Source organism: Anastrepha ludens, chromosome 3 (assembly GCF_028408465.1).
Source record: "Anastrepha ludens isolate Willacy chromosome 3, idAnaLude1.1, whole genome shotgun sequence".
Classification (NCBI taxonomy): domain Eukaryota; kingdom Metazoa; phylum Arthropoda; class Insecta; order Diptera; family Tephritidae; genus Anastrepha; species Anastrepha ludens.
This window is the reverse complement of record NC_071499.1, coordinates 84,409,276-84,421,717: the sequence shown is the minus strand read 5'-3', so window position 1 is coordinate 84,421,717 and position 12,442 is coordinate 84,409,276. Positions and strand designations below refer to the sequence as shown.

Here is a 12,442-nt window from a genome sequence, read left to right as displayed (position 1 = left end):
TGAGTTACGTTCTTCCATCACCCACGACGACTGAAACCGTGACGTTCCCCTGACAATCGATTCTACGTTACCGTAATGATACAGATTAAAGTCCGTCCAAGGCAGCAGTATTCCACAAACAATTTATGGAGAATGTTTTATGCTGTTACAGCATAAAAAAGCCTCCCGCAGTTTTTGTACAACCTTCGGGGGGTTTCAAATTACACAACATTTTTTTAACGAACTTGCAGTTTGGAGAACACATCACTCACTCTGCTACAAATCTTAATCATTTTAAGATTTCATTTATAATTTTTGCAAAAGGCGTCGTACGGCAATCATATTTGTGAATTAGACAGCTGCAGTACTACTAATATTCACAATCAAACAAGCAATGGAGCGCGTAAAGGCCAAAATAAAGATTTCCGTCAGACAAAATCATTATTTTTTATTTGGGTAAAAATTAATTCAAAAGCAAAATTTGATGATTAATTTTGCTCCACTTTGTGTATTATCCTTTAACCCTTAACCCTTTTTTGTAATACTCGCCTATAAGACGAGTTAAGAAAACTCCAGCAATGATAAATAAATAGAATGAAAACTAAATTCTTTTCATGCCCTCGTAGCGGGGCTTTCGTCCGTTAAGGGTTATTATTCTGATGTTAAGGCCTATACTTATTGTCTTTCGATATTTTCGGCTCTTGGCTTATATTCCTGAATCTCATTTGGGCGGGTATTTTTTATTGTCGTCAATTGGGCTCACCAATTTTAATCCAAAACAATATTAACTAATCTAAATGATTTTTAATAAATATTTCCGTAATTTTTTAATTTATTTTGTCTTTGTTAGGTTTAATCCTTTTTTATTTTGCATTTAAATCTTTTTGTATTTGTTTTTTTAGTTGCAATTTTTTTGTATTTTTTAATTAGAATTTTTTTTTAATTTTTAATTAGAATTTTTTATTTTTAATGTTAAACTTTGTTTGGTTTTTTTATTTAAATTATCATAATTTTTTTTTGGTTTCAGTTTTTTGTTTGCTTCATTTTCATCTTTTGTTTTCTTAGTTTTAACATTTCAAATTATTCAAAAAAGCTAACTTTGTGAGCAAAATAATTGAGCAAAGTACATCATAATCAAAAATTTCATGCGCGTGTTTCCGAAATTACTGACACTCAACTCACTCCGTTGCACCTGATGCGTGCCAACCACCCCATTAAAACCCATTACACTCTGCCACTCTCCATATTGCAACAAAAATCTGGCGCAATCACTCACTCAAACAATCATCATCCATTCAATCACTCAACTTTAACATGTTTTTGCAAACAATAAGTGGTGTTCACATGCCTATTTACATATATTATAAATTCATATGTATGCATGTATGTGTTTACGATTATGTTTACTCACCTGAGGCATTCAGTGAGACCAACACAATTTTTATATTCAGATTTGTGCGTAGCGCGTCACGCCACAGCGCCTTCGTCTTTTCCAGCGCATCTGCCGATGGATCAACAATAACAGCCAGCGGCATCCGTATGTAGGCATCTTCAATGTAGTTGCGTAATTGTTCGTGTGGCAGTAGTTTGCGGCGGCGTGGTATGTTTATTTGTTTACCCTGCTTGCCTACAGGGCGTATAGTTGTTATTGGCATTGTTGTTGTCGGTGTCAATGTTGTAGTCGGTGAAGCAGCTACCGCCGATTCTGTATCGAAACCTGTTGCCATTGCCGAGTTGGTGGTTGCCGCAATGCTAGGCATGTTAACGTCGATAGAGTTCTCGCCACCAAATACAGGTATTGCGACAGTTGTTGGCGTAGCTGTGGCGGCCATTAATAATGGGCCATTTGTAGTCCAACCGGCGCCACGTGCCTGTGCGACAGCTGGTTGTGCACGCGCCATATATAAATTTGGTAGTTGTGCTTGGTTAACACTGGACGGCGTATATAATGCCTGTGCAGGCGTTGGTGTTGGTGTTGGCTTTGAAACTGGCGGCGAAGGTGTGAGTGGCAAAGCAGGCCCCGCCATTGGCCGCACCACACCTCCTTTACTATGATGTAACTGCTGCTTTTCCAGGCTATCTTGTGGATCCTCATAATAGTCCTCATCTGAGCTATTTGGTTGTAAATGCTGTTTCCGCGGTTGCGGCATAGCCACTTGCTTATGTAGTTGTTGTTGTTGTGATGGTGGTGGTGTCAGTTGCTGTTCCTTCAGCGTATTATCTTCCGTTTCGGCGGGATGATATAATTTCATTGCGATTGCATTGATTTTATTTGCCTTCTTTGTTCTCTCATTCAAGTGTTCTTCATCTTCCACATAGTCGGAAGTCGAGACGCTTGCGTCTGCTTCTTCAACCGATACACTACCGCTAGTTATGGTGCGTGGAAACTGTTCAGCCTTACCTTTTCGCACATAAGCCGGTATCATTGTGTTCATTGAGTTGGGCATCACAGTTGGTGGCAATGCTATTGGCATCTTTGCTGCGCCACCATTCATTAAGGTGCTGCTGTCCAACATCTCGTCCTCCTCAGAGTCCGTCATCATGTCATCAGTACGCGCTTGTGCCCGTATTATGTTCATTGATTCATTACTCATTTCATTTTGTGGTGGCTGTGAGATTTGTGCAGCTACAGAGTCTACATTCTCACCGCCCTCGTCCATCTCCTCTAAGAGCTTCTTACGCTTTCCATGCTCATCCATGTCCTGCTGTAGAACAGATGTTTCATAAATCTCATCATTACCACTCGTTATTTCGCTATTGGCGCCACTACCACCACCACCGCCGTCATCGCCATTGAACCCCAACTCACCACCACCAACACTTTCGCTATCGTAATCCGGCGCACTGGATTGGTGACTGGAAGTGATGAGTAGCGCAAATATAGCAAATGTTAGAAAAATGGTTGCGAATGATTGTAGTCGCAAGCGGCTTAAAAAATGTGTGTTTGCGTAGGCGAATAACATTTTTGCGTAAACTTTGTTTTATGCACTTTTAATAGTTTATCTTCAAGTCTTTACTTTTACTTAAACTTTACTCAGCTAAATGACGCATCCTTTCCACTCAAAGAGTCATTTGAAACTGAAAAGAGAAAAATAAGAAAAAAATAATAATTTGAAAAAATGTTGTGTTATGAGTTATAACTGCAATTGCGCAAAAAAATATTAGTACGCATACCCACAGTGGCGGACATAAAAATACGAACATAAAAAAATGCTATTTTTGTTGCATTATTTTTTGCATACGAATCTTTTTAGTTGAGTGGTTCATTAGCTTTTTAGAACAAAATAATACTTTGCGAGCCGTTTTCTCATTTTGTCTAAATTGTTGCTCACTTTAAAGTGGCCGTTTGACTGTGTTGGTTTTTGTTTTTCGCGCCATTAATTTATTTGAATAATAAAATTTGATAGATGCGATTAACTGTTTGTAAACAAATTAAAAAAGAAAAATACAGAAAAATATATGTAAACTAACACAAAAAAAAAAGGGGAAAAATATATACATATGTAAAACCAAATACAAAAAAAAAGTAAAACAAAGCACAAAAAAATGAAGTGGCCTTTAAATAGGTACGTACATATGTACATACATACCACCTTTATCACAACAGGTCGGTACAACCGGCAGGTGACGCTCTAAGTCAACTGATTTCAGTTATGTGTTTTTTGTTAGGTTGCCACATTTGTGATTAACATCCTACCAAAATTTTATCGCCATTGCTGAACCTTTGTAAGTTACGCCATCTTGAGTAAATCCACCTCTGCAAGTGTTATCGATTTTTTACTATTTTAAAAATGGATTTGAATTTGCAACAACGAGTGGTGCGAACAACAATGGTGCGGAAACCTTATAAATCTTGGGAAAGTGTTTCGGTAATGATACTCTAAAGAAAATTGCCGTTTACGAGTGGCATGAACGCTTCAGAAGAGATCGTAAGTTGATCGAGGATGACTGGCCGTTGACATCGAAAACTGGTGAAAACATCAATAAAGTGAAAGAGGAGTTGATCAATAGTAGGAAATTAATCATCAGAGAGCTGAGTTAAACATTGCTTATGGATCCATTAAGGACATTGTAAATAATGATTTAGGCGTTGATATCGCCAAAGACATGATTTGTAAGGCTGAAGCCAACCATCCAGCAAACGAATCATTACTGGAGACGAGACGAGATCCAAAAAGCCTTCAGTTAATAAGGATTATTATTTGGGTGTCATGAAACGTTTACGTAAATAAATTCGCCAAAAAAGAAATTATTTGCGCCATGAGAACGCATCATTATGCGTGAATTTTTGACCAAGAACGAACCGAATACCCGATATCGAATTAACCAGATATTGCCGCATTTTAGCAGCCGGAAGAAAGTAATGGAAAACATCTAAGACGGCTTTGATGGTTATGCTGAAAATACAGTTCCAAAAATGCTTCGAGAGCTGGAACAAACGTTGACATAAGTGTGTTGCAGTTGATGGGAAGTACTTCCAAGGCGATAATATCATTATTGAGGAAGAAACTTGTGGCACAAAATACAACTGCAATATTACTGACCCGGACTTATTTCAAAAAAAAAATACCGTTATATGGGAGGTGGATGTATTTGAGGGTGGGTTTGTTCATATTAACACCTTTTACTAATCCAAAGCAGGGAGACTTACTAAATTTGTAGTCTACCTCAATTTTTTCTACATATGACCAATTTGTATATGAAGCGTTCCTACGGTGCGTTGGTGCATAATGTTGTTTACTGTCTCATGCATTAGATTCATAATAAGTAAATTACCCCAGGCCATTCGTTTCCCACCTTGCCTAACGGAAAGTCTAACACGTTTGTTGGTATGATTTAGGAGTTTGTATGCAAGCAAATTTTACTTTGATTATCCAATGTTGGGTTGTAATACCAACTCAATCGGAGTAGAAAATTGTTGCTAATTTCCCTTACTACTACTTTTAAAATTACCATAGATTTCGCCCCCTGTATCTCTCATTTATGTTTACAGGCTTTGTCTGCCTAGTTTTATGGCAATTTTTATTTATTTACAAAAAGGTCACATTTGTGTTTAATTCAAAGCCGGCTAGTTTTTTTAACATGATTTCTGTGGCATATGTATGTGTGTAAGTAAGTAAGTATATTATAATATTTTTCCAGTTTCACATATGCACATACCGGGTGAGGCCGTTGAAGTGTTTTTGTATTTTAGTATTGTAGTGTTATATGCCTTATTGTATTAGCCAGTTTTATTCTTAATTTTTTATGGAATGTTAAAAGGCATTTTAAGGCAGTTATTCCATTCAGTCATATTCCGCCACGATCATCTAAAAGATTTTCAGGCAAAAAATTGACTCAACTACCAAAAAGAAAGGGGGGTATTTCGAAAGAGCCTGCGTCAATTTTATGCAGGCTATCTTTCTCAAGGCGAATCTATTAAAGTTTGTATCAATAGACCAGCCGATTTGGGGTGTTCGCTTTGTTTTCTTTCGCCGTGTACATTAGGATACCAGTACAAAATTAAATGACGAAAAGCCGTTCGATTCGCTCAATCGTCGTATGCTTCTAAGTCCAACTGCATGCCGGCTGTTCACCGCAGTTCGTCCTTTTCTTTTTATTTTTCTCTTTCTCTTTCTTTTATACTTTCTTTTGTCGTGAAATTCTAAAGCAAAAAACGTTGTTGTTGGTCTGGTGCCATCACCTTTAATGAATGCGCCTTCATTTTTAATGTTAATTATCATTCCAATAAAGCTAACCACACTTGGCTTACCAATCAATACTCGTTCTCAAACGATTTTATTGGTTTATTTCCACTTTGATGTGTCCCATTTGATCGGTACCTTGTGGAGTGACTCTCAATTCGTTCAAAGTTCTATTAACGCGCCCATTTAACGAAACCCAACAATTTCGTTTTTAACGAACTGTTCCAATAAATGTAATTTTCTTGTCAAAGAAGTTCAAGTTAGACAATCCACCACATTTGTACAGACGTTTCCTATCGCTATTTTTGGTGCAAAGCTGTGAGTTCCTTGAGGCACTGGCTCTTCATTTTGAGCTTTTATCGAGTCACGAAATGTAAAGTCTTGATCTTACGGTCCCTATTATTTTGACTTTATATCTTCTGAAAGACAGATAATGAAAACTAAACCAAAGAATTTGGAACAGATATAAGAGTACATATTTTTAAATAAGCTCTTGTGTTGGAAGAACGGAACTCTTCTGCGAGCTGATTTCCATTATGCCCCCTGCGCCAATACTTTTCAACATTATAAGCAGCTGTTGCAGTGCATCGCCGGCGTGGCGCTTTTCAGTACTACCTCAATTCTTTTTTCTTAAGGTAACTAGTGTGTTATTGTTTTGTATGTAATCGCTATCCTGCCAAAGGTTATTTTGTCACCTTTCTTTTAGCAAATATGTATGCCACCTTTCAAACGCTTTATAGTGGATATAGTGTATAGAGTAAAGTGCTAGCCAACGGCATACTTATGAAACCGGAAATTACTGGCTATAAATGTAAAGGGTTTTTCAATTGGTGCGGGTCGATTTTGGCGCCCTGTGGCAGACATTTTGTTTTGGTGACATCAGTCAAATATTTTGTTTATTATTCAGTTGTTTATGTCAAATCATCATGGCTAGTTACACGATTGAGCAGCACGTTCAAATGATAAAACTTTATTATCAAAATGAGTGTTCATTAACGCAAACGTTGCGCGCATTGCGCCCATTTTTCGGTAGACGTGGTGGCCCTTCCAATTTCTTATGGCCCATATTGAACCATATGGACCTAGAGGACATGTGGTCCCAGCAGGACGGCGCTACGTGCCACACAGCAAACACCATTTTATTCCATTTCAACATCTACCCGCCCTTATTGAAAAACCCTTTATAAGCTTTCGAACTGAAACAGCGCCCTGTGTTTATGTTTTGGACTAAATTTAGTTCACTAGTTTCTAGTTTCTACGCAACGCAAGCTGCGGCTTTAACTTATGCTATACCGACGGCAAATCAATGCTACCCGCAACAATTAATCGAATGAATTGTGCTTTCCTCGAAGAAAGACAAAAGAATTTTCTTTGACGCACCATCAAGCTGAGCGAAGCATGTCAAGGAAATGGGAGCTGGGCTTCCCTGGGAAGTTTTGAGTTTTCTGATCTTGAAAAATATGGCAATTCCGACAACCGAAGACTTTGCCATCTAAAACGAGATAGTTAAAAGCAGTTGTTGGGGATTTAGCATGGACTGTTACTGCTCCAAAATGAAGTGGCCCCGATTAAGCCTCAAGATATTCCAATTTAATGCGTTTGAAATATTGTTGCTTTGTTTAAATCAAAATACTCACACGTTGGCAGCGCTAGCCGCCAGCAATTGTTCTGCATTCAGCCGTAGCATAAAACAATATCTTAGCATACCATAACGCTTTATCTAACCTTGACCATCCAAATCAATTTGAACATTTGAATTTGAATGTAACAAACGCATACTACTAAAACGCGCTCAGTAGCAAGCAGACCGGCAACAATGACTGTAAAAACAGCGCCATTGCCTTTTGGTGTGTGTGTCCAGTATATTAATACTGTAATAGCAATACAGACATATGTACCTGGTCACCCTGTTTGTACATTTGTTATTTCTTCGTTCAACTTGGCTGCTTTAGAAATATTTTTGTGAAATTCCATTTTTGTTTTGATATGTTGTTACACGTAAGAATGAGTACCAGCTGTTTATATGTACTTAAATACTTGTATTCAGAGAATTTCTTGAAATAATATGTCTTCAAGTAGAGATTGAGTGTGGAATTTAGGGAAGATTAATCATAAAAGTTGGCGCAAAGCTATATGAGTAGAAGCCTAGAGATTGCGGAAGTTCCGCGTAGGAAATGGGATATATATTGCAATTTGTTAAAAATATGTAAATGCTTGCATATGAACCCAAGAATGATAGAATACAAGATTCTTCAAATTAAAGTGGCGGAAAAGCGTAAATTTGCTTTGACATAATTGTTGACGAGGTGGATGAGAGAACTAAAAAGAGAGTGTCATAATAGCAGGATTTGTAAACAAAATGAAAAGTTAAGTTAAGATAATAGAAAAGAGAATATAGCGAAAAAAGTTATTCGTAAGCAAAAAATTAAAAAAAAACAGCTGATTCTGATTCTACCAAATTCACTGGACCATAGAGTAGCAGCTTCCTGAGAAATTTTGGGAGACTATTTTAGAAAATCCGTGCTATGCATCACAGTTTGCGTGGCGAGACACAAGAAAGTTCATTTTTATTTTCACTATATTTGAAAAAGGACGATAACTTATCGAAACATAAACTGGTAGGTGGCATAAAATTAATCTTCCAATTTTGTTTTTGAATAACTTTTTTACTAAATAAAATAAAAATTTATTTTGTGTGATGTAAATCTTTACTTTGACCTCCATGTGCTCCATTGCTTGTCTGTTTGTATATTGCAGCTGTCTAGTTCGCAAGTGTCTTGACTGACTTACGACGCCATGTGCAAAAATTATACATTTTTCGTTAGGGAGATTCATTTTGCGCCACATTTTGTAAACGTATATACATTTGTACATCTATGCTTATGACAATCAGCGTAGAATAAATAGTTTCACTGAGCATTTTACCCCATTTTATATTTTTATAACAAAATTTAGATACGCACCATAAAAGTTAACAACAAAAACAAAATGTAAAAAGAATAACTATTCGATAAAGAATATAGTGTGTTACATATATACATCATACTTCGATGCTAAAATTTGTATAAACCATATAAGAAATATACCAAATCACATTTACTAAATATTTATTTTCAGAAACAAAGTTGTTAATCGTATTTTCATATTTTACAGCCGAATTATTAATATTCAACATTAAATCGCCAAATACCCGAATGTTTAGGCAGCATTAATTTTAGTTATTTTCCAAAATATTTAGTTTGCCGATTATTGCAATCCGACTATGCAAATGTTTTATTTCCACAATTGGTTGCGGAAAATTGCAATTTTCCAAGTTACCTTTCTGGTGTTCATTTGGGAAAGTGAAATTTTTTGACAGCAAAATGAGTTGAAAGATCACTTTCCTTGCCACGCCCGACTGCATGTGTGAGTGTTTAGTTGAAACACTCGCCTTTCTTCTTTTTAAATAATTTTACCTAATCTCGCATGAAGAGTGGAAACCCACTTAATTCGCTAGACGCATTATTTACAAAGATTTAATTTTAAAAATTGCTAAAAGTGTGACAACTGTCAATTTATCTGCTTCATATGATGAATATACACACACGCACACATGCGCACCATCCGAAAGATTTTGTGAAACATTCACGCTGTTAATGCGAATATCTGGGCGCTCCTCTGTCTACAAACTTTTTGATAACTATTGTGGTGAGATTTGTTTACTTTTCATGTTGCGCCGATAGTTTGAATGATTGATTACCGACAGCCGGCAAAACTGCCTGCCAATTTTTATGGTTTGTTTGTTAATAACACAAAATAAACCTGTTTCAGTTGACACAGTTTGGAGAAGCCATCTATCTACTTTATGTGTACGTTAATATGTCTGCACATACTTATGTAAAATAACAATCAAATTAGGACGCTAGCATATTTGATTTTTTCGGCAATAATTTTTTACTGCTATAAGCTACACTAGCGAACAAGATAAGCCTTTTTCTATGCTCGAAATTCATTTACGTTAAGTTGAGTTGGTTGCCGGTAAGCATAAATCCGTGATACCATACTATTGAAAAATAACTATGTATATTTACTCATATAGTAGACAAGTAGTAACTATATTTACTCATATACAGACAGTTCCACCAATGCGAAAATGCTTTTCGCTTTATCTGCAAAATCTTTCGGCGTGCACCTTAACTAATAAAAGGTATATATATAAGTATATATAAGTAAATTGGCGCTTACACCCTTTGATGGGCAGTTGGCCGAGCTCCTGCCCCATTTGTGGTGCGCGTCTTAATATTACCCCACCAAAAAGGAGGGATCTACAGTTTTATGCCAATACAGTTTTGACCATAATATTATTTGAAAAATTGGTAGTTGTTTAAATGTTTCGAGAATAATTTTATCATTTTTCATTATCATGCATTTTTCTTTATGGCAACAATTTTCATAAATTTTTTCTTTGTATGATAAGGTTTTATTAATTCTGTGGAATAATTTGCTGAAAATTTGAAAGTTCACAGAATGCTCAAACAATGAATTATTCACTTCAAAACGTATTTGTGAATTATTTAAATCAATATAATTTAATCCTATCATAAGAAAAGAGGTAATTTATTAATTCTATATGCAAATCCTTTTGTACATAACATACAAAATCTTTATTTTCTTGGTTTTAAAACGACACTGCATAAAAACTATCTAACGAATACACCTTGCAGGTTTCCGGAAAAAAAAACAATAAATACTGCATAGCTGCAAGAATACATATGTATAAGTACATACATACATATGTATTCATCAAAACAATAAAATACGAACCAACATTAAGCAAGCCAAACAATAAATCAACAATTGCTACTGTCGCTCAGAGAGCATTTCTCGCTAATTTATTACTTTAATAAAAAAGAACTGTTAAAAATAACAGCATAATAAATTCATTACATCTGCCAAACTGCTGCTGCTGCTACTACATATTGCTGTTATCTGTAGTGGCTTAGCAAGCCGACAATCAGCAGCTGTTAGCCAGCGGCTGTTAATTAGCAGCTGAGCTGCACACAACGCTGCAACCGGCTTTCTTTTGCTTTGACCTTGGTGTGTTGTTGCGTTCATATTAAGTGAATTAAATATGCATTTGTTTATAAAAGAAACAATTTAAATAAACAGGTATATCGCATTTTTATTGTAGTTGGCATACCAAAGTCGCGATTCGTGACCAGCGGCTGAGGTGTGACTAGTTGTATGATTTCCACAATTGTCGATCTACATAAGTAGTTAAAACAGTTGTTTTCTTTAGTTACCTAAAATTAACGTCTTTTAATTAAAATTAACTTTGTTAAGACCATAAAATGAAATAAACTTTTTGCAAGTGGCTATTAAAAAGATAGTCGCTGCTTACTTAGAAATGTAGTATGTAATTTAACGTAAATATTTTATTTATTTTAAATTTTATTTATTTTGAATTTTTTTATTTTATTTATTTTTTTTTTATTTTATTATTATTATTTTTTTATTTTATTATTCTTATTTTTTATTTTATTTGTTTTTTTTTATTTATTATTTTTTATTTTATTTGTTTTTATTTTTTTTTATTTTTATCTTTTGTTTTTGATGCCACCCCATCATTTTGTTCTATAACAAAAAAATTGACACCAATTTTTTTTCTTTATTTTTAATTTAAAATTTACGCTTGCCGCCAATGCTTTGAAAATATCATTGATTTAAAGAAAAAAAACTTAAATTATTTATTTTTAAACTACAACTTTCTAGGTAAGATAAAAATGTTATTATATATCAACAATTCGTTGTTTAAACTATGTAAAAAACATTTAAAACAACATAATAATAGTAAATCATTTTGTTATTAAAAATTAAAGCAAAAATAATAAAAAAGGATATTAATATTTTTTTTATTATTTTTTAACATTTATTTTTTAATCTTGGAGGGTTTTCACGCTCCCTGTGAAATAGTTTAAATTATTTTGGTTTTTAATAAAGCGTAGGGTATAATTGTTTAGACAACATTAGTAAAGCGCAGAGTCAGTGGTCATTTTCAAAGCGTTAGCGGCATGGGTAAATACCTATTATAAAAAACAATGAAAAATAAAAAATTAGTGTCCAATTTTTTGGTCATACATAGAACATATTTAGGTGGTAGCATAAACACAATTTTTTGGGGCATCCTAATAAATATATACATATGCACATTATATATGTAGTTTAATATAGTGTACAGGGTAAACGTCGTAGTCTAGAATAGTTTGCGTGACATACGGGTAGTAGGTCCTCGATTTGCTCACCTTCTGCGTTTCCGTAGACAATGGTAAATGACAAAATTTCCAATCGCATTTTTTCTTTAGAAAAAGCATCTCACAGTTAGATGAGACGTATACGTCAAGTCCTATTATTATCACATCATAATTATTATTGTTATATATATTTATCGGACGGTGCTTTATCCTTTCTTCTTTGCTGCGGAACTTTATCGTAAATACACACTTTCGTAAAACGTATTAAAGTGGTAGGTAAACTGATATTATACATATACATATGTCACTCCACCAGTTGCATATTTTAATATACAATGGGCTGATGCAATCGACGTGGTATTAGAATCAACTTGACTAAAGTGGAAATGTTCCCTTTAATGCAAAAATACATAAATATTCCCAGAGATTGAGAATTGAGTAAAAAGCAAAAAATTACCATATAACCAGAAATAGGTATTGTCTTTAAATATATGTTATAAACGGTGAGAATAGAAACCATTTCGACACAAATTTAGACTAATCTGAAAG

At 34.8% G+C, this 12,442-nt stretch overlaps 2 protein-coding genes across 5 annotated transcripts in view; one reads left to right on the top strand and one right to left on the bottom strand.

Moving 5' to 3' along the window:
- Positions 1-12,442, top strand: part of LOC128858315 (mucin-17) — a 109,689-nt gene that overhangs the window by 20,651 nt on the left and 76,596 nt on the right. The window lies entirely within an intron of this gene.
- The window catches only part of LOC128858318 (uncharacterized), a 69,628-nt gene that overhangs the window by 20,106 nt on the left and 37,080 nt on the right, over positions 1-12,442 (bottom strand). For all 4 annotated transcript variants that reach the window (XM_054094484.1, XM_054094485.1, XM_054094487.1 and 1 more), the window contains exon 2: positions 1,391-3,057. In XM_054094484.1, the coding sequence (XP_053950459.1) occupies positions 1,391-2,942 (1,552 nt within the window). In that variant the 5' untranslated portion in view covers positions 2,943-3,057. The remainder of the gene's footprint in view (positions 1-1,390; positions 3,058-12,442) is intronic.